Source organism: Dipodomys merriami, unplaced genomic scaffold (genome assembly GCF_024711535.1).
Source record: "Dipodomys merriami isolate MVZ:Mamm:240054 unplaced genomic scaffold, mDipMer1.0.p SCAF_188, whole genome shotgun sequence".
Taxonomy (NCBI): Eukaryota; Metazoa; Chordata; class Mammalia; order Rodentia; family Heteromyidae; genus Dipodomys; species Dipodomys merriami.
Window position 1 is genome coordinate 806,544 of NW_027203248.1, and position 26,806 is coordinate 833,349.

Sequence of the window (26,806 nt, forward strand, 5' to 3'; positions counted from 1 at the left end):
AATATTTAATTATTTTTGTCACAAACAAAATCAGAACTGAATCAGACAGCAAATATTCCATCAGGCTAGGGAAGACATTAGTCCTGATAACTGGATTTGAGCTGAGATTGAAAATCCTTTCCTGGTATCATCCTGCTTTTCTTTAGTGTAGTTACATATCCTATTATTCTCTCAGTGGTTTTAGCTGTTTCCTTATCTATTCTATCATCATAAAGAAGCATATTTATACTTAGAAAAGCTTTATTACAACTTCAAGTTACATATTAACCAAGAGATTTTAAGTGGTGAATTTTATATTTATAGAAAACACTGTGAAAGTGAACATAAAGCATTTACTCTGAAGATGCAGAGCAATCTCTAGACATTCTTTACTGGGTACTGTGACAGCTAAGAAAATGCTAAAAGTGATCTAAATAAAATCTAACTAACATATTTATGTTAACTGGATTTTTTTCTACTTCAGATTTATTGAGAAACTAAAAGTTGTTATAATCAAAGTAAAATTAACTTGATACATACAGCAAGTGTAGTTCAATGATAGCTTGATTGGTTAATAAAAATATTTCAATCTTAAAAAAATAAAATAAAATTTGACTAATTAACAGGAAATTTTAGTCTGAAAAGTTAAAAGCAGTAAGTTTTCTTTAAATTTTGATTCATTTATGAAACTAATCAAACAACACGTCTTAATAAAAAATGTAAGCACACAAATAATGTATCTACCGGGGGAACTGTCTTATCTAAATACTCGTCTCGAATAACCTATTATTCAATCAGTAAATAAAACCAAGCCATTTACCATATAAAAAGGGAATAGAAAAAGCACAGACTTTAGAAATTTAACAGACACCATGACTCATGTCTCCTTTGAGTTTTCTAAATTATTTAAATGTGGTGTTGATATGCTGGTTTGCTAACTTGACTCATTTAAGAAGTCTTATCGCCCAGTTCTCTTCTGAATTTATGCCTGTGTTGTATGCACATTTGGATTGAAAGTCTTACCTTTTTTTAATTGTAAAGATACTGTCGTCTTACCTTTTGATTAGTATACAGCAAAGGAGCAAATTTTAAAGCAACACAGAATTTTAAGAACGGGTTTCTCAACACAGTAGGCATTTTTGGCCAGACAACTTTTTTCCTTTTAAAAAAAGGTACTCGTTGTACAGTGTTTAATTGTGGTATTCCCATACTCCATTGCTCTTAGCTCTCTTGTAGGACTGTTCTGTATTCTACAGCATGTTTAAGTAGTATCCGTAATATACTGTCTATCCATTAGCACAAAAAAAATAATCTTCCAACACAGAAGCTGCCCTGGAAGCAAAACTGTTCCCAGTTAAGATATTATTACCACTGTTTCAGAAAATTATGGTACACAATCACTACATAAAGACAGATGATACCTGTCTGTGTAGTCTTCTACAATATTCTGCATTATTACTCAGAACCTCTACCTTTTAGGGTGATTCTTTTTTTGGGGGGGGAGTCCAGTCGTGGGGCCTGGGCGCTGTCCCTCAGCTCTTCAGCTCAAGGCTAGCACTATACCACTTGAGCCACAGCGCCACTTCCGGCTTTTTTCTTTTTTCGCTGATATGATGCCTCATGCATGCAAGGCAAGCGCTCTACCACTGAGCCACCTTCTCAGCCCCTTAGGGTGATTTTTAAATTCTCAGTTCTCACCATTTCTTTTCATGTACCTTGAAAAGCAGGTGTGGTGATAAAATGTTCATATACAACAAGACTGCCTTATTTTAGCATTACATGTGGTTTTGACTAAGCACAAAAAAAATTGTAATAAGATCAAAGAAATGTTTTTTTAAAATAGGTTACTATCTCACATACACATACACATTACCCAGATTAGCCAATCCTACTTATTATCCTACTCAGTCTTAGTTAAATGCATTTAAATTATTAAATCAACACTTAAATGTATTTATATCATTGTGGGATCTGATTATTGTTTTGCTGCCCTCAGTTTTGTGAAAATCTCCTCCCAAAAGACAAAGGAGAAAAAAAGACAAAGGGTGTGAAAAAAAATCAAAGTACAAGTTTACATGCTTGATTTAAGACAGTGAAAACTGAATCAAGCATTTACATTATTCAAAGTAAAGAGCAAGAAATAAGCTAGAAATATTGGGATAAAGGGTGAATCAATTCAGCAATGAAACCCACTAGATTATGTTGGAAATGAACTATACAACTTTGGGGGAAGGGAAGTCAAGAGGGGAAAACTGAGAGAGAATGAGGTAGGGGGTAACACCAACTGGAAATAAACTCACTACCTGACTTATGTAACTGTAACCCTTCTGTACAGCACCTTTACAATACAATTTCTTAAAAAAAAATAAGTTTTCGTTTCTGAAGTAGATCTTACTTAATGTGGACAATTTTTGTGACAATAATGTAACTTGCTCTCCTACTTCAAATTATAGATGTTCAGTCTTAATATATACAAACAATACATTTTAGTCAATTCAGAGTCCTGGCGCTCATTTCAACAGGTCTCCTTGGAACCATATATCCACAAATATAAGGATCTTTAGCATTACTTTCAAAAACATGACATTTTTGGGCAGAAGAAATGCTGTTATCTCATCCACTCAGGAAGATTATGGTTCAGGCCAGCCTGAGCAAAAAGTGAGATCCTAATCTCAAACACAAGCCAGGTGGGAGAGGTAGAAAGAGGGTTGTAGAAGCACATGTAATCCCAATGACTAGGAAAAAGCAAAATAACCTATCTGAATAACTGCTAAATATCAGCACCACCAAAAAATTTTTTTTTAATTTAAAAATTATACTTCTGAGGGGATGGAGTGTTGTGGCTCATGTCTGTAATCCCAGCTACTTGGAAGTAGACGGTGAAGACTGAAAAGATCATGGTTCGAGATCAGATCAGCAAAAAGTAAGATCTTATATAAACTAACTGGCAAGCTTGGAATCCCAGCTATATTAGGATGCCGTGGTTGGCGGGGATTAAAGTCTGATTACAGGTACTTGAAAGCTGCTTTTGCTAAAGAAGCACACTGACTTCTTACTTGGGTCCACGAATTAATTGGAAGCAGGAGAAAAGCTAAGCATTCCAGCTTCCATTTTGTATCTATGTTCTTTGACCTGAACCATTCTCTTCTACAGTCACTTTGTACAAAGTGGATGGAATCCAGGAAGGACCTGACCACCTTCCTGACATCAATGAATTTTATTATACTAAGGCCCCACTTGACTTAATCCTAAAATAACTAGCTCATCTTCTGCTGCCTACCACCTCTGACTAATGGAACACATCTGTGACTGGGACTGTACTTTTATTTGTCCCCAGTATTCTTCCTATGTAAAACTGAAATAAGTATCTGTCCCAGGACCTTTTACTTCCTATGGCTACCAGGCTGTATAACAAACTTCCTTTCTTTATCCTTTACCACTTCTCAGCTTTTTTTTTTTTTTTTGAGTACTTGTACTGGGGCTTGAACTCAGGGTCTAGGCAGAATTCAAATACCAGTATCATTATATATATAATAAAAAGCATTTACGAGAACATGTTTCTTCTACATGTTCTCACAAATTTATTCAAGCTTGCTTGCTTACTTCTTCACAGACATTTTTGTGTCTCTGTGCTGGTCCTGGGGTTTGAACTCAGAGCCTAGGTGCTATATCTGAGCTTTGTTGCTCAAAGCTATCATTCTAACACTTATGCCATAGCTCCAAGTTTGTGGGGATTTTTTGGTGCTTAATTGGAGAAAAGAGTCTCACAGACTTTCCTACCTGAGCTGGCTTCAAGTCAAGATCCTTGTATCTCAGCCTTCTGAGTAGCTAGGATTACAAGAGTAAGCCAATAACACCTGGCCATAAAAGAATTTTTTTTGGTGGGGTGGCCAGTCCTGAGGTCCAAACTCAGAACCTGGGCACTGTGCCCAAGCTTTTATGCCCAAGACTAGTGCTCTAACCACTTAAGCCATAGCTTCTGGTTTATTGAAGTTAAGAGTCTCTCAGACTACTGTGGAAGCTGGCTTTGAACCATGACCCTCAGATCTCAGTTTCTGACTAGCTAGGATTACAGGCATGAGCCAAAAACATTTTTAATTTTTTATTTTATTTTATTTTATTTTGCGGTCATGAAGCTTGAACTCTAGGCCTGGGCACTGTCCCTCAGCTCTTCAGCTCAAGGCAAGTGTTCTACCACTTGAGCCATAGTACTACTTCCCATTTTCTAGTGGTGTATTGGACATAAAGAATTTCACAGACTTTCGTGCCCAGGCTGGCTTTGAACCACAATCCGCAGATCTCAGCCTCCTGAGTAGCTAGGATTACTAGCACCCGGCACAATTTTTTTTTTTTGTAAAGACTTCTCACATTAGTACTCTGAGTAAATCAATACAAATATCATTAAGAGGAAGAAAGATGTTGAATTCCTATAATTCATTTGAGATTACAGTAAGAAAATCTAGCTATGGTATTTAAGACAGAAATAATAAATTAGTATAAATTGGAGACTGATTGGGATTACATTCCAAGTTATAGGGCTATGAGATCCCCCTTCAAAAAATAAACAAAAGCGGGGCGCTGGTGGCTCATGCCTGTAATCCTAGCTACTCAGGAGGCTGAGATCTGAGGATGGAGGTTCAAAGCTAGCCCGGGCAGGAAAGTCCATGAGACTCTTTATCTTCAATAAACCATTCGAAAACCGGAAATGGCATTATGGCTCAAGCAGTAGAGTGCTCACCTTGAGCTGAAGAGCTGAGGGATAGCACCCAAGCCCAAAAGCAGAGTTGAAGCCCCCACGACCAACCAAAAAAAGAAAAAAGAAACAAAAAAAAAAAAAAAAAGAAACAAAAGAATGGGGAATAAGGGAGGGGGGGGCGGACAATGGAAGAGGTGAGGTGACAATGATCAAGCATTGAAACCTTACTTATGGAACTATAATTTTGTTATACAACTACTTAATAATAAAGATTCATTTTCCAAAAAATAATTCTAATACTTACTTAATTTCTGTCCTTCTGTAAAACTTTCTAGAGCAGCAGCATAGTTTTTTTCATGGTATTCACATATTCTACAAAATTAAAAACAAATACACAAATGATATTATTTAGCTTTTTTCCTAAATTAAAATAAACTCTTTGTACTGTTGAACAAGAGAATTTGCCAAGAGATTTTCTAGAATACTGTAACATCTAATATAATTCTCATTAAAACTCAATTTTGGAACTCTCTTCAAAAGGGGTTTGAATTATGCAAATCTCATTTCAAAACATAATTATAGAAAGGAATATTTTCATATAAATCAAGTCACACTTATCAACAAAAGAGGTTGTGTTCAACAAATACAGATAAAAGATATGCTAATCCATCCTGGTTTGGGCCTAGGACAGAGAGCATCCATAATTATTTGCAGAACTTTAATCATCACTATTGTAAAACATAGCAACTAGACATTTCCTTCACATACACTTCAGTTAACATAACAGAAGAGCCACACCTGTATTCCCAGCAATTCTAGAGGCAGAGATAGAAAGGTTATACTTTGTGCCAGACCAAGCAGGATGTTAGCAAGATTCTACCTCAAAACTAAGCTGGGGTGTAGTGGCATTCAAGAGGCAAGGACAGAAGAATTATAGTCTGAAGACAGCCCAAGCAAAAGTGCAAAAGAAAACAACTATAATATGGTTAAAGTTGTAGAGCACTGGCTGGGAATGTGGTTTAGTGGTAGAGTATTTACCTAGCATGTATAAAGCCCTAAGTTTGATTCCTCAGTACCACATAAACAGAAAAAGCCAGAAGTGGTGTTGTGACTCACATGGTAGAGTACTAGCCTTGGGCAAAAGAAGCTCAGACACACTGTCCAGGCCTGAGTTCAAGCCCCAGTACTGGCAAAAAAAAAAAAAAAAGTTGTAGAGCAGCTGCTTGCCTAGCAAATGAGAGATTATGAGTTCAATCTCCAGTACAAGAGGGAGTAGAAGGGGGTTATACTTAAAACTGAATGTTTTCTCATTATAAAATATATACATATTTGGGGTTTTTTGTTTGTTTTGTTGGTCATGGTGCCTGAACTCTGGGCCTGGGTGCTGTCTCTCAGCTCTTCAGCTCAATGCTAGAGCTCTACCACTTGAGCCACAGCGCCACTTCCGGCTTTTTCTGCTTATGTGGTGCTGAGGAATAGAACCCAGGGCCTGGGCCTCATGCATGTAAGGTAAACACTCTCCACTGAGCCACCTCCCCGCCTATACATATTTTATTATATATAAAAACCTTACAATGAATTAGTTTAACAAATGAAAATATATGTAGTCCAAGCAAAAAAATACAATTAAGTACATACCCTTTTCTCAGTATAGCAGTGGCATTATTTGGATTGAGTTCAAGGGACTTCTTTGCATCAGCAATGGCATCTGTATCCAAAAAGATGGTGTTTCTAATCAGTTATGTGCAAAGATAGCAAATACTACACAAAAAATTTGAATCAGTCTTCAATTTTTAGATTCTTAAGTTGGTGGAAAGGCTACATGCTTTTAAATTATAAGAAGAATCCAAGACAAAATTCAAGCAAGTACTACCCTCACATCATCTTTTGGGCCTAAAATTAGCTCCTATATTAAAAGCTCTGTTGCAAAGTTCATCTCCTTTTCTCATCAACACTTATGTAACGACTCAACGTAATTAATTTCCTGTCCAGATTCATAATGAGAATAATTCTTAAAAGTTACACCATATAGACACATTATTTTTAAGTTATAAAATGCAAGGAGTATTTCATTTAAACACATTAAAATGATGTGATCCAACCCCTGAAATCTACATAATCTACCTACTGAAAAAAGAAGACATATCCTTGATAATTAGGTGAGTGTTGCTAACAATTTTGTAATATTATAGCTACTTTACACTGGATATAAGACTAATTTCAAAATCCTCACAGATAATCTCCATTTTATCTTGGGCAAAACTTGTAAGTAAATTATAAACAGACAAAATACTTTGTAAGAAAAGTTACCACAGTATTTTCCAAGAAGAATGTGACAATAAGCTCTCTGACAATAATACTGTGCATCATCTGGATTCTGTTCCAAAGCCTTAGTCAGCTCCTACAAATACAAACATGTTGATCATCAGTAAATGTTTCTTAAAGCTATCTAACCCTAATTAAAACGTAATTTATTATCACATGCTATTTGGAGAAAAGATAACAGAAAGACAAACTTGGAGCTTTTCTTTGTAAGAGGATAACTACCTCCCCTCTAGCCATGCCAAAGCACACAATGAGAAATAATACCCTCATAAAGCACTTACATAGCAGTTCCTGGCCTACAGCAGGTACTCAATAAATGGTAATCACCTCATTATTCTGAAAAGTTGAGTTAGTATACATCAGCCAATATAAAATACCTCCTAATTTAGAGAATACTCAAAGATCACAGAGAATTTGAGCTGCCAAGTAAATGTAACACTATGTGACTTAAACACAACCAAAAAAAAAAAAAAAACCCTACAAGTTAAATCTTGAACTCAGGTAGATAAATGGGATCAATAAATACACAATCAGGCTTACCTGGACTTTTAAACCCTAGTCGATTTTAACACTGTGTTCAATCCTAGAAGGAATCTCATAAGTAGCTATTATCAGTTGATCATGTTAGCATTGGATTGAAACATACTGACTTGGGCAGTCACAAGATTTAGGTAGTAGCTAGAATAATAATGAAAAGATCTTTCAATAAGTAAGGACAAGTTCAGGCAAATATCACTTAAGATTCTCTACCCACTGACTGAGTTATTGCAATGGCTACATATCACTGACTTTTAACTAATAGAAGGATTCTTTACACAATCAATCAAAATGTACCTAAAACCAAACCATTTTTTAGCATCTTTGCCTACTAGTCCAAGCACTGATGTTAGGCGAGATCTTGTTATTTTATCTCTCAATGCCTTTCAAGCTGACTCAGAGCAAAAGCCAAGTCCCTCCAGAAGCTCTCCTTGATATGACTCTCAATCTTCTCTGATATCACTTCTTGCTACTCTTCCTCCAGTTCTGTCCATCTGGCCACAATGGTCTGGTTCCCTGCAACTGCTCAAACATTTTCACAACTCTACATATGTGTTCCCTCCAACTAGAATACTCCTTCCCGAAATGTGGATGGAGGATTAATTCCCTTGCTTCCTCCTCATGAGACAAGAAACTGCCAGACATGAGTCAAATCCAGGTTTGACTAACTCCAAAGTAGATTTTAACACAAAAACAACACTGCCTCTTATTATGTTTGTTTTTAATTCCAAGTTCTCCTCACTATCTGATATTTGCATTGATGTTTTCTATTACTCTGAAATTCCTAAATTACCTATCTTGCAGCAAACTTAAAAACAATTTGGTAACTGGGTGCTGTTGGTTCAGACCTATAATCCTACTCAGAAGACTGAGATCTGAGAATCAGCATTCAAAGCCAGCTTAGGCAGGAAAGTCCATGAAACTCTTAAACCATAAGAAAGCTAGAAACAGAGCTGTGGCTCAAGTGGTAGAGCAACAGCCTGGAGTATTATTCTCAGAGCTACCACCTAAGCTCTGAGTTAAAGTCCCAGGAATGCCACAAATATCCCACCCCCACACAAAAAATAATAGTGAATAGTTTATTATAGTTTACTATCCTCAAGTTGAACTTTTAGACTCTCCTTAAAAATCAGGAATATTGGGCTGGGAAGATGGCTCAGTGGTAGAGCGCTTGCCTTGCATGCCTGAGGCCCTGGGTTCGATTCCTCAGCACCCCATAAGCAAAAAGAAAAAAGCCGGAAGTGGCGCTAGCCTTGAGCTGAAGAGCTGAGGAACAGCACCCAGGCCCAGAGCTTAGGCCCCACAACCGGACCAAAAAAAAAAAACAGGAATATTATGGTCAAAAAAAACCCATTATATTATACTGGCATCCAGATAGTGAAATTTTTAAGTCTGTGGTTCTCCTTGAACTCACAATTCTGCCTCAGTCTCCCAAGTACTGGGAGTACAAGCATGCACCACCCATGCCTTAGCCGCCAGGCAGAGCAGAAAAGTCCGTGAGATCCTTATCTCCACTTAACTACCAGGAAACCAGAAATGGCATGGTGGCTCAAGTGGTACAGTGCTAGCCTTGAGCTGAAGAGCTGAGACCCAGAGTTGAAGCCCCACAACCGACAAAAAAAAAAGAATATGTAATACTATTACCCTCACATACATAAATGTAACCCTCTAAAATAACGAAGTTTTTCAGAAACCATTTTTAAGAAAGAAATAATACCCAACAGACAAGAGCCAGATACCAGGTGAGGAAAAGGATTTAAAAAAATATATATCCCTACCTTTTGCCGCCCAAAAAGGGTCTTACTATGTATGTATCCCTGGTTGGCCTCAAACTCATAATCCTGTGTCAATGTCTCAAATACAATAATTACAAGCAAGAGTCACTAGAAACTAGGTAAAACTACAGTATTTGAAACCACTTTTATAAATGACCTCTAAAACCAGCACCCAAGCTGGGTGCCAGTGGCTCACACCTGTAATCCTTATACTCAAGCTGAGACCTGGAGTATCCAAGTTTGACGTCTGGGTAGAACAGTCCTTGAAGACCAGGAAAATGCCTAACTGGAGGCATGGCTCAAATGGCGGAGCATCAGCCATGAGCAAAAAAACGGAGTAAGTTAGGGCCCTTAATGAAACCTCTAAATCAGCAATCAAACACAAACCACCACTACTACCCACAGGCTAGAGGTGTTGCATGTAGTGAAGAATGTCAACTGCAAGCAAGTCAAGCAAGTGTGAAGCTTTGTGTTCAAATCCCCTTAAGGCAAAAAAAAAAAAAAAAAGAAAAGAAAAAAAGAAAAAGAAAACAGATGCACAAAAAGGGGGGGGGAAAACAAGCAAAAAAACCCTATGCAATTATGGGTTAGGTAGAACTCATTATGGCCATTCATTTGCTTGGTCAAATAAGATAAGCAACTGATTTGATTAAGCTGTTATTGAAAAAAAAGATTACCAAAAGTAGCACAAACTTAAAACTATTACTATCTGCTAGACTAAAGAGTATTGATAAATATCTTAAAGGGGAAGATTTTCAGTGCCAACATTTGAATCATAGCAGCAAAAGATTATTATTTAGTGTGGACCTATGCCAAACAATAAATAAGTCCAAAGATATACTTGCAGAAAATGAGTTATATGGACTAGGAATTTGGCTCTGTGGGTAGAATACTTGACTAGTATGCACAAGTCTCTGAATTCTTTTCTCAGCACCACAAAGAAAATGAGCAGTTAATATTCTTCAAAAATAAAGACACAGGGGCTGGGAAGTTGGCTCAGTGGTGGAACACTTGCCTTGCATGCCTGAGGCCCTGGGTTCAATTCCTCAGCACCACATAAGAAAAAGAAAAAAGCCGGAAATGGTGCTGTGGCTCAAGTAGTAGAGCGCTAGCCTTGAGCTGAAGATCTGAGGGACAGTGCCCAGGCCCAGAGTTCAGGCCCCATAACTGGACCCAAAAAAATAAAATAAAGATACATAGTGAATTTTAAAATACAACTACAATAAAATATTTAGCATAATGATGAAGTTCCCAGATAACCCAAAACAACAGAGAAGGGAAACATTGTTAAAGTATATTAAAATTGGAAGGCTGAAGCCAGTGCCTGTAATCCTAGCTACTCAGAAGGCTGAGATCTGAGGATTATGGTTCAAAGCCAGCCCAGGCAGGGAAATCCATACAATTTTTATCTCCAATTTTATCACCAAAAAAGACAGAAATGGATCCGTGGCTCAAGTTGTAGAGCACTAGCCTTCAGCATGAAAGCTCAAGAATATCACCTAGGCCCTCTGAGTTCAAGTCCCAGGAATGTCCCCTCCCTGCGCACGCGCACGCGCACACACACACACACACACACACACACACACACACACACACACACACACACACACACACACACACACACACACACACACACACACACACACACACACACACACACACACACACACACACGAATTGGGAGGCTGAGATAAGTGGAATCATGGTTTAATGACAACCTGGGTGTACACGGAGACCCCTTCTGAACTAACAGGTCAACAGGGTAGTAGGCATCTGTATCCCAGCTATGTGAAAGGTTGAAATGGAGAGGAAAATGGTTCTATGCCAGAAAAGATCAAGAAACTCCTGGCATAGTGGTATGCACCATCAATCACAGCTTCATAAAAAGCCTAAAGTAGGGGCACTTGGTCCACGCATCCAGACACAAAGTGAAACCTTATCTAAAAAGTGCAAAAAAGAAGACTTAGTTAAGCAGTAGAGTATCTGCCTAGCAAGCAAGAAGCCATGTTCGAATCGAGTACACTTTTAAAAAATGGAAAAGCAGACTGCTCACTCTGAAGGCTTTAGCTCTGGGTTTCAATTTAATTCCATTTTCTTCCTCAGTCACCCAATTAACCCTCAATCACATAAACAAGAACATTAATCCTTCTGTTTTAACCTACTTAATACTTCTGGAGGAGGAATAAAAACCATAACCATGTAGAATGGGTTTACCAATCAGCTGTATTCTTAAAACTTACTTTTAAAAGCTACTTAAAAGTCAGCTACTGCTGGGCACCAGTGGCTCACGCCTGTAATCCTAGCTACTCAGGAGGCTGAGATCTGAGGATCGAGGTTCAAAGCCAGCTCGGGCAGGAAAGTCCGTGAGACTCTTATCTCCAATAAACCACTAGAAACCCAGAAGTGGTGCTGTGGCTCAAGCAATAGAGCACTTGCCTTGAGCTGAACAGTGAAGGGACAGCGCCCAAACCCAGAGTTCAAGCCCCACGACAGACCAAAAAATAAAAAAAGTCAGCTACCAAATTGGTAACAATATCATATATCTATATTGATAATCCTCTTGTCTTCCAGCAAATGACCTTGATCCTCTGAAACTTCCAAGCCTTTTAAGCAATTTAGCCTCTAAACTGTTTTGTCTCAACTTCCACAGTAAAATGCAAATTAATCCCACCTCAGTCAATATGGGAATTACAACAAAAATCACTTAATACATGTGCACGGTATCATCTACCAAACGCAGTAACAGACAAAGCAAGCTACCATTGTCCTGCTATACTATTGTTGGCCTCATTTAGATTTACACAGGAAAGCCCAATTCTTTAAGGAGGTACCAGTTGAAATCTAAAGGAATAAGCATTTCCAAGCAAGATAGGTCAAGAACATATTCTAGACAAAAACAACAGGACTGAGCTTAACACATTCAAGCAACAACAACAACAAAAAAGCCAACATGGCTCTAATCTAGACAGCAAAGAAAACTACAAAATGCTACTTTGCTAACTGCCATAGTAGGTCATTATAAGAAATGAGGACCTTTAGTGTGATGGAAGGCTGGCCCCTGCTGTGTAGCCAACTCACCTCCTTACGCTTTAAGTTCTAACACTACTAAATAACCTGTATCATCCCCCAAATTCAACAGTTTTCAAATCCTGACCATGTGCCAGGTACTATACTAAGCACATAACAGTATCTCATTTACCTTCGTAACTCTTTCAAGTAGGTCTTATTTATTTCCATTTTACAAATGAGAAACCTGTTCAAGAGTGGTCATTTAGTTAAGGTTACACAATTATTAATCCAAGATTTTTTTTTTTTTTTTTTTTGTCGGTCATGGGGCTTGAACTCTGGGCCTGGGCGCTGTCCCTCAGCTCTTCAGCTCAAGGCGAGCACTCTACCACTTGAGCTACAGCGCCACTTCCGGTTTTCTGGTGGTTTATTGGAGATAGGAGTCTCACGGTCTCTCCTGCCGGGCTGGCTTTGAACCGCGATCCTCAGATCTCAGCCTCCTGAGTAGCTAGGATTACAGGCGTGAGCCACCAGCGCCCGGCCTAATCCAAGATTTGAGCCTAAGTGTCTCTGACTTCAGACTAGGTTCTTAAGTACCATACATACTGAGGTTCAAAAAGATTCTCAAAAATCTACGTTTTTGTCTCTTCTACTGAACTGCAAACTCCTTTGAAGATTTTGATTTAACTTAGTGTACTTTTATTTTTATTCAACATAGTATTGGAATTGTTTAACACTTCAACACACATAATAAGGAATATAGTTCTTCCTTCCTATCCAGCATGTTCATCTTCCTATAAATTTTTTTCTTTACTCCCCTAGCTGCCCTCTATTTTTGCTATGAATGTTCAGTGTACTTAATACACAAACCCAATACAATAGTTGTATTTTAATGCCTTGTAGACTTATCTCCCCCTCCATTAGATTGCAAACTCCCTCTCCACATTTTTTTCATCTTTATAGAGTCCTGATTCCCAGGACAGCATTCACCATTAATATATGCTATTTAATTGAATAAAAACTGTGAAACAGTCTTATGCTACACAAAACTTTTTTCCCTTATCCCTCATTGATGAGCTTATGTAAAATATGTAAGACCATATATAAACCTTGGGAAAATCTAGAGGAAACACACAGATTTATCACAAGAGCTCGGCATTGCTTTCTACTTATTATTATTTAATAATTTACATCTACTTGCTAATCTTTATGAAGTCATCAAGATGATCTCAAGGTGACAGATCATCTTCTCCATAACAGGTTCTGGTTCGAGGTGTGTGGTGGATCCTCAGAAGTGCCTTCTAACAATGATAGCAGCTGGTATAGAGATACTTTTGAGAGCCACTGTTCTACAACATTAAAGTTAGGAAACCTGTGTCCCCATAGCACACTCTGGAGAGCCACTATTCTCCAGCATTTGGCTAAAATGGAAACTTTGTGTTCTGAAGTCTCCCATTCTGCCTCCAGCTGTATACTTGTGTAACAGATCACTTGGAGTTTAGTCTCAATTTTCTTCTGTAGATTGTAAAAAGGAAGTAAGTTCTGGATTGATGAGTTGCAAGGATTTTCAGTTTAAAAAAAAATTGCCTTTCTAATGAGTTCTCTGGTAACACAGCTACTGCTGCTCCAAGTGCCACAAATTAAGAATCAAGGTACTCAAATCATCAGCCTATCCTAGGCTGATTTTCCTTCTAGTGTAAACAATCTAGAGCCAATGCATGTGCTCGCCAAAATACAAGAACATAACTTACAAGCATATTGAGGTTTTTAAGCATACTAGCCAGTAACTAGAAATAACTCAAATGTCCATTATTAAAGCTATACTGTTAATGCCACAGCTGAATACTACACACGAATTAAAAAATGAAAAAAAAAATGACAAAAAAAACCCCACAGTATATAAGCTCTCACAATGATTACAGCCAAAGTATATCTTCTTTCATTCCACTCTAAGCAAAAACGGATTTTTGCTGCTTCTTGTACACAGGTCAAACTCAGTAGTTCTGTAGTAGGTGTTCTCCCTGCCAGGAATCCTCCTTTCCAAAAGCTTCACACTAGCTCGCTTTCTGGCTTTCAATCATCACCATCTCAGCCTCTGGTACCCTAAGACAAATTTCTTTTTAAAAGTCACTAAGGAAACTACGGAAAGAAACTAAGGAAAAAAGGCTCACTGACCTCAAGATGTCAAATTTACTTAGGCTAGATAAGAAGTTTAACAGGGTTACTTATGTTAGAATATAAATATCAACACGCTGCTGTTGTGGAAAGCAAGAAGCACCATAACTTGTGTGACCCACAGTAGTTCAGGCTCTCATCATTTTATGCTTATTTTTAAACTCTTAGATCTTTTGCATTCCTTTAGTTTTACAGACTTGCCTTTCAGTGCACAAAAACACAGTGATCTAGGAAAGTGGTTCAGTGGTAGAGCGCTTGCCTTGCATGCCTGAGGCCCTGGGTTCGATTCCTCAGCACCACATAAGCAAAAAGAAAAAAGCTGGAAGTGGCGCTGTGGCTCAAGTGGTAGAGCGCTAGCCTTGAGCTGAAAAGCTGAGGGACAGTGCCCAGGCCCAGAGTTCAGGCCCCACGACCGGACCCAAAAACAAAACAACAACAACAACAAAAAAAAAAACCACAGTGATCTCTAAATTTAGCTAAGCATACAAATAACTTTAACCTATAGCAATCAACGCCTTGCATACAGCAACTAAAAATTGTCTAAACAAAAGAGTGAATGATGTACAGTGACAAGTATTCTCGAAAGTTTCAAGAACGTAAGAATAGGTTTTTTGACCTGGTAAACGGAGTTCAGACCCTTGCCAGTGCCTGGTATATAAGCACAAGTCAAATGAAAACGTGAGTTAATCTACCAAGCCCGAATTTCACATTTCTTTGTCACGAATGTCACTTTCCAGGTCCACCATGGATGGTAACTATACTCCACCCACTACAAACCCCCCCCCCAACACACACACCCAACACGCGAGACCGGATGGGTTTTTCTCACACACGCGGCGGGATACAGGAACCTGGGGGCGTGAAGAACAGGGGGGCCAAGACGACCTCGTCGCTGTGGGATAGAGAGAGGGGCCCGAGGACTCCAGTCCTGGGGCTAGGACCACCTCGCTGGGCAGAGGCGGGGTCGGCGGGGGCCCCTCGCAGTCCCGACCCCCCTGAGGAGTGGAGAAGGCGCAGAACCCGGCCCGCTCACCTCCAAGGCCGCCTGGGGGTCCCCGTCGATCAGAGCATCTGAGAAGCTCGGGAAAAACCTGCCAGGAGAAACAACGACTTCAGCCGCGGGCTCACCGCCCAGGGGAAGAGGGATCGGAGAACATCAAAAAGTTTTGAGGGGGAAAAAGAAACCAAACACGCACCGCTGGGCTGTTGCAGGTCCCGCTGCAGCCGCCGCCATCACTAAGTCACTGTGGCTGACGCCGAAGCGGCCACTAACACGATAACCAGCTCCGCCGCCGCCCAAGGGGGAAACTTCTGGAGAAACACCAACCCAGCTTCCGTCCTAAATAGCCAACGAGTAGCCACGCAGCGTGCAGCTGGGGGAAGGGACGGCAACAGGCGGCCGCAGAGCCTGCTGGGAAGGCGGCGGACTGCCTCGGGCGTCCCGTCCCGCCTAGGACTCCGTGACCGGCTCTCACAGGCCCCACCCCTCGAGGCCATGGTGACGGGTGTCGATGGCGTCCGCGACGCGCCGTCACTCAGACTAAACCTCTAAAGGGCGGTATCCTGCTGTCACCAAGGGCGTGTGCCGATTGGGGACGTACGCACGTCCGTTAAACAACGCATGCTTTCGTGAAGCTCCTTTTACACTCGTTCCCACCGAGACTGACTACAGTCAGCTTGGTTTTTCTCGCGACACTCTGCGTCTATGTGAGCCTTTCCGGGAGCGGAGTCCCGGATGTCGCGCAAATTCCCGCGATGGTTGTGCAAAAATCTCTCCTCCCCCACCGCCTCCCACTCTCCTCCGGCCCGGAAGTCGCCGGAAGTCGGTTGGCCTTTCAGGGACGGATCGTCCAGTTGGTTCGTCGTGTGCCGCTTGGCTTCCCCGGCACTCCAGTGCCCTAGCGTTCTTCCCAGTCGACGTTTCGACCTGGAGGCGTTTGAGGGGAAGATGGTCTAGCCTGGCAGGGTTTTGTGTGTGCGTGTTGGGCCCGCAGGGGCGGGTTTGCGTTACAACTTGCTGTGATAGCCCCCCCCCCCATCCACCCAAGCAGATGGGTGGGAAAACTTGTGACCACGTCTAGAGGGAGGTTGGAATGGGGAGAGGGGGAGAGCCCGGTTTCGAAGAGGAAAACACAAATGGACTTAATGTCTCCTATTCCCCAATTAAACTTGGGGTTCCAAAGAGGTTAACGAAGTCCTCCAGAAGCTTCCCGGGGTGCCGGGAGGTGAGGAGCATTTAGCTGGATGGATGCCTGGAGAATGTAGCACTGACCTCATCTCCAAAGAAAACAATCGAGAAAGGAAAGGAAAAAAATTCGTTCAGAAAAAAAACAAGAAGAAAACGGTGCGATCTAAAGTGCTTAGGAGCCTATCAAGTTAAAGAAGGGACCAGAATGCATGCCAGGTCATTTTAAGGTTCGGTGTGGTTAAATGTTACTCAATGGCATTAACTCATAGGGTTTTGTTAATTTCAAAAGGCAGTGACAGTCAAATTTTCACTTTTTAGGTGGTGGTGTCTGTAAATGAATGAAGGAGAAATAGCCATGGTAGATAATTTGTAATAGAGGTGAAACCAATGAATATGAAACCACTGCAGGGAAAGATGGGGCGGGGAGGGGGAAAGGGAATGACAGAAATTTTGGGGATAAACCTATGTGGGCTTACAGATAACTCGTTTCTAGTTTGCACAGTTGGTGAAAGGCATTACGCCATTAAATGAATGCAAAAACAGATTTGTAAGGAAAGGTTAAGTTTTGCTATGGATGTATTCAGCTGAACTTCAGCTTAGTTAGAGACACAGGACACAAATGTAAAAACATTAGTGCTGTAAAAATCTACTCAAATCCTTTGCATAGTTGTTTTTTGCCAGTCCTGGGGCTTGAACTCAAGGCCTGAGCACTGTCCTTGGGCTTCTTTTTGCTCAAGGCTAGCACTCTACCACTTGAGCCACAGTGCCACTTCCAGCTTTGTGTTTATATGGTGCAGAGGAATTGAACCCAGGGCTTTGTGCATGCTAGGCAGGCACTCTACCACGAAGCCACATTCCTAGCCCTGCTTAATCATTTTTTAAGAGTGTTATCTTACCAGCTAACAGTAGAACTCTTCATTTGGCCTAGATGAGTCATTTGTCAGGTATATTTATTGCAGCTGTCCCTTTCCCAGTTTCCTCTTTATTCTCTGAAGCCTTTTAATACAGTGTTGTTTCAAAGTACTTTATCTTATAGCCAGTGCTTTTTTTTTGGGGGGGGAGGGGGAGTCCAGTCGTGGGGCCTGAACTCTGGGCCTGGGCGCTGTCCCTCAGCTCTTCAGCTCAAGGCTAGCGCTCTACCACTTGAGTCACAGCGCCACTTACGGCTTTTTTTTTTTTTTTTTTTTTGCTTATGTGGTGCTGAGGAATCAAACCTAGGGCCTCTGGCATGCAAGGCAAGTGCTCTACCACTGAACCACCTTCCCAGCCCCAGAGCCAGTGTTTTTTTTATGTCATAAGTAAGACTTTATTCCAAAGCTGTGAAAATATTTCCTTCTAGATGAATTAACTTTTGTGAAAGGTGTGATTGGAGATAAAGGTGGTTTATCTCCCATCTGGATATCTAATTGTCCCAATGCTATTTCTTGAAAATATTTTCATTTCCCCTACTAAATTCTTTGAAACCTTTGTTGTCATGTGCGGTGCTCAAGACACCATCTAGGAAACAGGACTGCTAAACCTGCCAGATCTTAATTTTTTACTTTTTTTTTTCTTTTGGTTGGTCGTGGGGCCTGAACTCTGGTCCTGAGCACTGTGCCTCAACTCTTCAGTGCAAGGCTAGCGCTCTACCACTTGAACCACATTGCAACTTCTGGCTTTTTCTGCATATGTGGTGCTGAGGAATCAAACCTAGGAACTCATGCATTCAAGGCAAGCACTCTACCATTGAGCCACCTTACCAGCCCTTAATTTTTTACTTCTAAACCTCCAAACCTGTGAGCAAATAAATTTGGCTGTTATAAATTACAGTCTAGATAGTAAGCTCAGTTACTCTAGGGGTAGACAGAAAGATACCTTTGTGTATGGCCAGCCTGAGCAAAGAAGTTATTGAGGCCCTATCGCAATCAGCAAGGCAGGCATGACCCCAGCTACTCAGGAGGCATATGTATGTAGGTGGATCACAGTCCCAGTGTGTCTCAGAAAAAGAAAGATCCTTTGAGAAAAAAAGCAAAAAAGAGCTGGGAGCATGGTGCAAGTGGTAAAACACCTACCTATACCAAGTGTGAGGCCCCAAGTTCAAACACTAGTACCACACCAACCCCGGCCCCAAAATTACCTCGTTTTTTGTGACAGTAGCACAAGTGAGTTATTATATATTCACTGCTATTTATGTAACAGAAAACTACAGTACTAACGAAGTTAAAAAGTTTTGTCGAACTGCATTAAAATACATCCTTAAATATTTTTTTGTGTTTACTAATGTACTAATATGTAAGTGAAACTATCACTTTCACTAAGTATAGGGGTATTTATAGGTTTTAATTTCATTCATGCCATGTTTTACAAGTTTAGTAATTAGCTTACCAAGGTTTCTAATTAGAAGACTTGTTATTTGAAGAATGTTTAAGCTGGATGTGGTGATACATACCGTTAGTCCCAGCACTTTGGAGGCTGAGGCAGAGAACATTCAGGAGTTCAAGGCCAGCCCAGACTACATAAAGAATCCTATCTTGAAAGAAAAGGAAAAAATGAATTTCAAATTACTACTGAGAATATTTTGATTTCTAATTTCTGGAGCTTGATTGCTATGGTTTGAATGTCCCATCTAAAACATACACTGAAATTTAATTGCTACTTTAACAATGAAAACTTTAAGAGGTGATTAGATTATGAGGACAGAGAAGAAATATGACCTGATGGATTATGGCCCATTATTTCGGGAAATTTGTCATAAAGCAGTCACCTATTGCTCTCCTGCCCTGACATGGAATGAGAGAGCAAGAAAGCTATTGAAAAATGGCAGCATCTTGATATTAGACTTCAGAGCCACCCAACTCTGAGAAATAAGTTACTCAGTCTGTAGACTTTTGATACAGCAGCAGAAAATGGATTAAGTCCTCAGCAGTCTTTGTGCTATGTCCAGAAACTTGAAGATAGCATGGTCAAATGAAAGGAGAATTATTCTGACCAAATGGAGTTTTGTCATAGGAACATTTAGTAGCACTGTAAATCTTAGCAACATTCTGTGCATACTTAAGAAACATTTACCTGCAAACAGAAATATTGAGAAATTTTACATGATTTATTTAATAATAAAGATACAAAAACATTTAGAGGATTCCAAAATTTAAAGTTCTGTTTAAATACAAATTCACTTTATAACATGAAAACATATAACATTAGACCTCTAAACATAATGATTTTTCATCTACAAAAATTTCTCTTGACTATTCTAGAAAATTTTCAGAGAACAATTTTTCTTGTGACATTAAATGTACATTATTTACAGTTGAAAAAGTAATCTAAAAACTTTCAGAAACTTGAATATATATTTTTTGTACGCAACTTCCCTCTCCATTCACCCTCAGTAAAAAATGATCCAAAATATAAAGCAATTATGCTTCTATAACAACTGGCTACTCAGCCAGATTAACCCAAAACTCACATTCCTTTCTTGGCTCTAAGGAGCCTTGACTTCCTCAGTATAGCAGTATATCATTTAGAACTCGTCAATGTAAATTTACTAATAGATCACAGTACGCAGTAGACTAAAATACTAAGAAACAAAGTTAAGAATGAATTTTAAGAGGGTTGCTTATTTTTCTACAATATTTTACCTGTATTTACATTAGGAAATAATCTGATGTTTTGACATAATATTAAAATATAGGTGTTAGAATCATAAAAGTGAGAACTAGGAAACAAACTGGAGATCAATTTTGTGTAGTCCAATGTAATTCTTTTTATGAAAGAACTAAAGCCCCAAAAGATCAAATGTCTTGCCTTAGATTACATAGCTAGGGGCTGGGAAGGTAGCTCAGTGGTAGAGCACTTGCCTTGCATGCATGAGGCCCTGGGTTTGATTCCTCAGCACCACATAAGCAAAAAAAAAAAAAAAAAAAAAAAAAAAGCCGGAAGTGGCGCTGCGACTCAAGTGGTAGAGCGCTAGCCTTGAGCTGAAGAGCTGAGGGACAGTGCCCGGGCCCAGAGTTCAGGCCCCAACACTGGATCCAAAAAAAAAAAAAAGATTACATAGCTAATTAGCAGGAAAGCCACTAAGGCCATTGCTTTTACAGGGATGGGAAATGTCTAGCCTACAGGTCATGTAAGGCCTCAAAATCATTTGTTCCAAGACAGGAGACATAACCCAGGACTGCCTGTAATCCCTCCCTGCTTATATTGATAATTTTGTACGGTCCAAGGATGATGATGATATAAATATCAAAATGGCCCTTGGCAGAAAAAAAAAGGTTCCCCACACATTTTTCAGAAATAGTTTCAGATATATGTATCAAGGATACATTCCAATTTTTAATGTTATTTTATATAATCATACAGTGTGGCCAACTAAAGTCAATCTAAATGACATAATTTTGACAAAGTATAAAGTAAGTTTCTTGCACTTGAAACAGCCAAGACTAAAATGTATATAAGTGGAATGAAAATAGTTCCTACATAAATTTCCTGTTGATTTATATTTAAGTATTGTATTTACAAAAGAACCAGAAAAGCCAATACAATGTAAAATTAGAAAAGAAAATCTAAAAATGCTTATGATATAACTGAAAAAAAATCTCAAGAAGAATGTCTTCGTAGTATAAAATGCCTGTTCCTTCAAAACTGAATTCAGAAACATTTGGAGAATAAAGAAACACTTAGGTTTTCCTCCCTCATCTAACAAAGTTCAAAATTAACTAGAAATTTAGCAGTTATAAAATTAGGAATCTCTCTGGATTTATCTTAGGTTTAATCAGATAGTTTGCAGACAACTGAAAATGAGTTCAATTTTTAAAAAATTATCCAATTTTTTTTGGTATATTAAAAGGAGTTGGGTTCCAAGAGTTCGTTTTGCTTCATAGCTACCTGAGAGGTAAATCCATTTGAACTGGATACCACCATCACATAGGGCTGTGGTGGCTGCTCAGTTTTCTCTGTGTGTTCTTCCAAATCATCTTCAACCTCCTTTTTCACTTCTTTCATATGAGTTTTTATTTCTTGAGCTTTGATGACAGAAGTTATTACAGTGCCAGGTGGGTGAGCAACCACTTGTGAACTTCGAGAAAAGGTCACCACAGGAGAAGTAGCACTGAAGGATGGAGATGAAGCCACACTGACGGTTCCATTGCAAATGGATTGAACATTGCTTGTAAGAACCTGCTGTACATGAGCAGGGCTAAGGACAATTGAAGGAGGAGAACTTGGCTTCTGTGACTGTAGCATGACATTTTCTTTCAGTACTGTCATTGGTTGTGATGATGGAATGGCTTGTAAAATAAATTTCTGAGCTCCAGCACCTGCTGATGGATCTGTGCTGGCTATAACCGTTGTGAGTGGCACTGTCTGGAGTGTTACTGTATGTAATTGCTGATTACCAGGAGACACGACCACTGGAACTTGGGTTGAAGCCTGAATAGTCCTATTGAGATTACCAAATAAAAGTGGTATTATAATTAACATATTCTACATCATTTGAAACTTCAAACATAAGAGGCTCAACAAAAAGCTTTTCAGGTGTTATACCATTTGAGTGACATATAGTTTTGTATATAATGACCTATTAACATGAGTAGAAAGAAGAATATCAAAATGCTCAGCAAAAAGTTATATGTATGAGTTATTTGAAAGAAGATAAGGCATTTAAAAGTGTATCTGTTTTTTGGGTTGTATGTGTGCACACATGTATTTGCATCAGTCCTTGGGCTTGAACTCAGGGTCTGGGCTCTAACACTGAGCTCTTTTATTAAAGATCAGTGCTGTACCCCACTTGAGCCACAGCTCCATTTCTGGCTTTTTGTTGGTTAATTGGAGATTAAGAGTCTCTTGGTGCCTAGACTAGCTTTGAACTAGGATCCTCAGGGCCCAGCCTCCTGGTAGCTAGAATTACAGGCATGAGCCATTGGCACATGGCAGCATATTTACTCTTCCAGGATGTTTATCTATTACAATGACTAAATTTAATATAATTGTTTTCAACTTGTGTTGTCTTAAAATTTACATATAATAGAATTATGACAATTTTAATATCTTACAGTCCCTACATTTAAACAAAACAAAGGATTACTGTAATTAAGTTTTATGCTGGAAAAGAGCAAAAAATTAAGGACAAGTTTTGGCAAAAAAATAAGCAGACGTTTTATCAGTTTTCTAGACCCAAAAATTTTCACAAGTTTTAGTTATAAAGCTACAATATAATGAAATGTTTTAATGGAAAATCCAGATTATGTAGTGTGATCATTATTAAATAAAAAGGTATATAAATTATATGAGTCAGTCTAATTTGAATAGTTCAAATGAAATTTGTAGTTATGGCAATTGTAAATATTAAATATTTGAAAATATAACATCCAGATCTCAACTGTTTTCTCTGAATTCTTTTTTTTTTCTTTTTTTCTTTTTTTGGTCGGTCGTGGGGCTTGAACTCTGGGCCTGCGCACTGTCCCTCAGCTCTTCAGCTCAAGGCGAGCGCTCTACCACTTGAGCTACAACACCACTTGCGGTTTTCTGGTGGTTTATTGGAGATTGGAGTCTCACAGTCTTTCCTGCCCGGGGTTGGCTTTGAATCGCAATCCTCAGATCTCAGCCTCCTGAGTAGCTAGGATTACAGGTGTGAGCCACCAGCGCCCGGCTCTCTGAATTCTTTATGAAAGAAACATTACTACTACTAAATTAGTCCCTGTAAACCAGAGGATTACTAATGTTACAAGATAGAACTGAATCATGACTCAGTGCAATTCAGAAGTTAAAAACAAAGTTCAGAGGTATACTCCCAGTGGTTTTCCAACTGTCCTTGGTAAACAGAATCTTCATTTCTAGGTACAAGGGTTCCATGGACTCTGCCCATTTATAATACATTTCTTGTCAGATAATGAGGTTGAACATTCATTCTGGTCTTGCTTAGGAACAGATGTTTCAGGTTTCTGGATTTTGCTTTTGGGGTCTGGAGTATGTGCAGATAACTAATAAACTATGGGTTGTGACCTGTGACCTGTAACTTGAGGCCAGGTATGACATTTTCCACTAGTGACCGCTTTTTGGATTAAGTATGCTAAACATTTCTACAAGACATTTTTCTAGATTTGTTTGGTTTTCTTCTTTCAACTCTTTCCAAATCCATACTGCATAGTTTCATAAACTCAGCTGCCAACAATCATTCTCTTCACATAATTCCTTCCTACCTATACAAATAAAGCTGGCTGCCTAACTACATTTCCATTTGTTATCATTTGAAGATTTTCACAATTTAAAACATTTAAACTTGGGTTGGGACTGAAACCCAGAGGTAGATCACTTACCGAGCACATACAAAGATCCTACCCATTCAGTCCCCAGCACCACATTTTTTAAAAATTTGCTACACAAAAAAGACTGGGTTTAAGTAATATTAACTTACATCAAGAGCAACTGACAAAACCTTGGCATTTATATTCCGGGATATACAACTGTATTGTCTTTGGAAAGGCTCCAATATGCTACGTTAAGTCCATATTCTGGAAAATCATGAGCACTGCAAGTATCCATCTTACTTTTCTACCATCTTCCCTTGTTCCCACTCTAAATCAGGTGAGACCAGTCTCAATTTCTACAAAAGACCAACCATAAAGCAGGTAGTATTTTCTTGGTCAATTTATTATTCAGCATCTACTGAATAAAAAATAAAAAATTACTTTTCCAACTTCTGGCACAATGAACTCTAAAATAAAGGATCTTAGAGCCGGGCACTTGTGGCTCTATAATCCTAGCTACTAAGGAGGCTGAGATCTGAGGATCACAGTTCCAAGCCAGCCTGGGCAGGAAAGTCCATGAGACTCATCTCCAGTTAACACCAGAAAACCAAAAGTAGTGCTGTGGCTCAAATGGTAGAGTGCTTGCCTTGAGCTGAAGAGCTCAGGGACAACACCCAGGCCAAGTTCAAGCCCCACAACCAACAAAAATAAAAATAAAGGACCTTAGATTCTTGACTTCCACACCTGTTTGAATTTTAGGCTGGTGCACTAACCACTTCAGCCACACTTGTTTGAACAGTAGAACAGTTTTCAAAATAGAAGCTTCCCAAGAAATAACATTTCTCAGAATTCAAAGCATTCTAAACATCATAGGATGTCAATTTATGCTGAATTTTTATTTTTATGCTGAAAAATGATCTACAACTATCCTTTGGTATTTTTTTGTCCATTTGAGTCATTCTTTGTGTGATCCATTTAGTGGAATAAAGCAATAAAATACAGTCCAAGTTTAAAACTAAAGAGTCCTTGATACTATCAGATGAATATCATAATATTGCTCCTTAAGCAATCTGTTAACAAGAGTTCTAGCTTGAAGTTTTTACCTCTGAATCTTGACCTACTTAAATAATGGCTCTGGTCAAAAACATTACATGGTGATATGAATCAGTCACTTTGGTTTTCTCACCTAATACTCGGAATAGTTTCTTCCTGCATGGTGCTGGTTATGGTTGCTTCTCCTTCTGAGACAGCTTGTACTGGCTGTACAACATGAACAGTCTGGAATAACTGGGTAGGATATGGAGACTGTGAGGGCTGCACTGTCCTCACAACTTCTGATGGCTGTGCAATTTCCACAGGATCTTTGGGTTTTGCCACTTTAGAATGCCCTGGTTTTAGAACTGAAGTGGCTCCTCCTTTTACGCCTGGACTTGAAGATACTCTTGAACGGCTTGCTTGATTCCTATTTGAAGTGGTTGTTGAAGATAAGGATGGATCCGAAGACTCTATGCTGGAACTTGCGTCCTCCTCATCTATATATATAAGGTCTTTTGGCATTTCCTTAAACTGATACACCAAGCGCTGACCTTCCACTTTGGCCAAAATACCCCTCTGATAATAGTACCTATTTAAGGCAAACAGTTCATCGATGTTATTCAATTAAACATCAATTAAGCAAAAGATGACAAATTAATTTTTCCTACTCATAAAACATTAAAACTTGTATTCAAAGAAGTGAATGTAGGAAGTTATACAGAATATACAGTTAGACACAAAAAAAAGCCTTTCTTAAATAGTATATACTGGTGACATAGAAAAAACAAGTTACTTTAAGAATAAAAGTGGCTGGGCACTGGTAGCTCACACCTATAATCCTAGCTACTAAGGAGGCTGACATCTGGGAATTGCGGTTCAAAGCCAGCCTGAGTAGGAAAATCTATGAGACTTACCTCCAATTAGCCATCACAAAGCTGGAAGCAGAGCTGTTGCTCAAGTAGTAGAACACTAGCCTTGAGCAAAAAAAGCTTAGGGACTCTGCCCAGACCCTGAGTTCAAGCCCCAGGGTAGGCATTAAAAAAAAAAAAAAGGTACTCTCCTTCAAAAATGTCATGTCTAATATAATAACTGATGAGATGGGGAGAAGAGGAAAAGGAGGTAGAAGGATTTTGGTCCAGACCAAAAGTGTAAGGAAGGCCAGGGGCTGGTGGCTTATGCCTATAATCCTAGCTACTCAGGAGGCTGAGATCTGAGGATCACAGTTCAAAAGCCAGCCTGAGCAGTGAAACTTCTGAAAACTGGAAGTGACGCTGTGGCTCAAGTGGTAGAGCGCTAGCCTTGAGCTGAAGAGCTCAGGGAGAGCGCCCAGGTCCAGAGTTCAAGCCCCAGGACCAATAATAACAAAAAGAAAAAGTGTAAGCAAACAAATTAAGCTGAAAACAAACTAAAGCAAAACAGACTGAGAACATGGAGCCCTGAGTTTAATCTTAAGTACTGTTAAGAAAAAAAAAAGTAAAATTCACTACTTCTTTACTAAATTTCTAAAGTTTTTCAACATCTAGGAAATGATACTCTTACACAACAAAAACTGCACATACCTGAGTGCTCTTCCCATGGTTTCATAATTCATATCAGGTTTGTTTTTGTGTTTCCCCCACAACCTGGATACTGCTTTAGAATCTACCAATTTAAAAATGCCTTTTTCTCGCTGGGTCCATTTGATATATTTAGGACAGGTAGCTTTATCCTGGAGAAGGGCCAATAAAAACTCCCAAAGATAAATTGTGTTTCCTGAAACAAAACAATTTATTCTTAAGTGATCAATTTTCCTTTAAAAGAGCACAGTAAATAACAAAGAGCACAGGAAAAGTAGGCACTGGTGGCTCACATTTGTAATCCTAGCTAC

General features: G+C 39.2%; 2 protein-coding genes across 4 annotated transcripts in view; both read right to left on the reverse strand.

Moving 5' to 3' along the window:
- The window catches only part of Sugt1 (SGT1 homolog, MIS12 kinetochore complex assembly cochaperone), a 43,820-nt gene extending 27,955 nt beyond the window's left edge, over positions 1 to 15,865 (reverse strand). Inside the window, exons 1-5 of the mRNA XM_070026675.1 lie at positions 15,690 to 15,865; positions 15,527 to 15,584; positions 6,986 to 7,076; positions 6,314 to 6,383; positions 4,980 to 5,047 (exon numbers count right to left, since the gene is read on the reverse strand). Of these exons, the coding sequence (XP_069882776.1) occupies positions 4,980 to 5,047; positions 6,314 to 6,383; positions 6,986 to 7,076; positions 15,527 to 15,584; positions 15,690 to 15,727 (325 nt within the window). The 5' untranslated portion in view covers positions 15,728 to 15,865. The remainder of the gene's footprint in view (positions 1 to 4,979; positions 5,048 to 6,313; positions 6,384 to 6,985; positions 7,077 to 15,526; positions 15,585 to 15,689) is intronic.
- A 3,904-nt stretch (positions 15,866 to 19,769) lies between these two features.
- Elf1 (E74 like ETS transcription factor 1) overlaps positions 19,770 to 26,806 on the reverse strand; it is a 94,385-nt gene continuing 87,348 nt past the window's right edge. For all 3 annotated transcript variants that reach the window (XM_070026677.1, XM_070026676.1, XM_070026679.1), the window contains exons 7-9: positions 26,499 to 26,691; positions 25,091 to 25,528; positions 19,770 to 22,097 (exon numbers count right to left, since the gene is read on the reverse strand). In XM_070026677.1, coding sequence (XP_069882778.1) covers positions 21,500 to 22,097; positions 25,091 to 25,528; positions 26,499 to 26,691 — 1,229 coding nt within the window. In that variant the 3' untranslated portion in view covers positions 19,770 to 21,499. The remainder of the gene's footprint in view (positions 22,098 to 25,090; positions 25,529 to 26,498; positions 26,692 to 26,806) is intronic.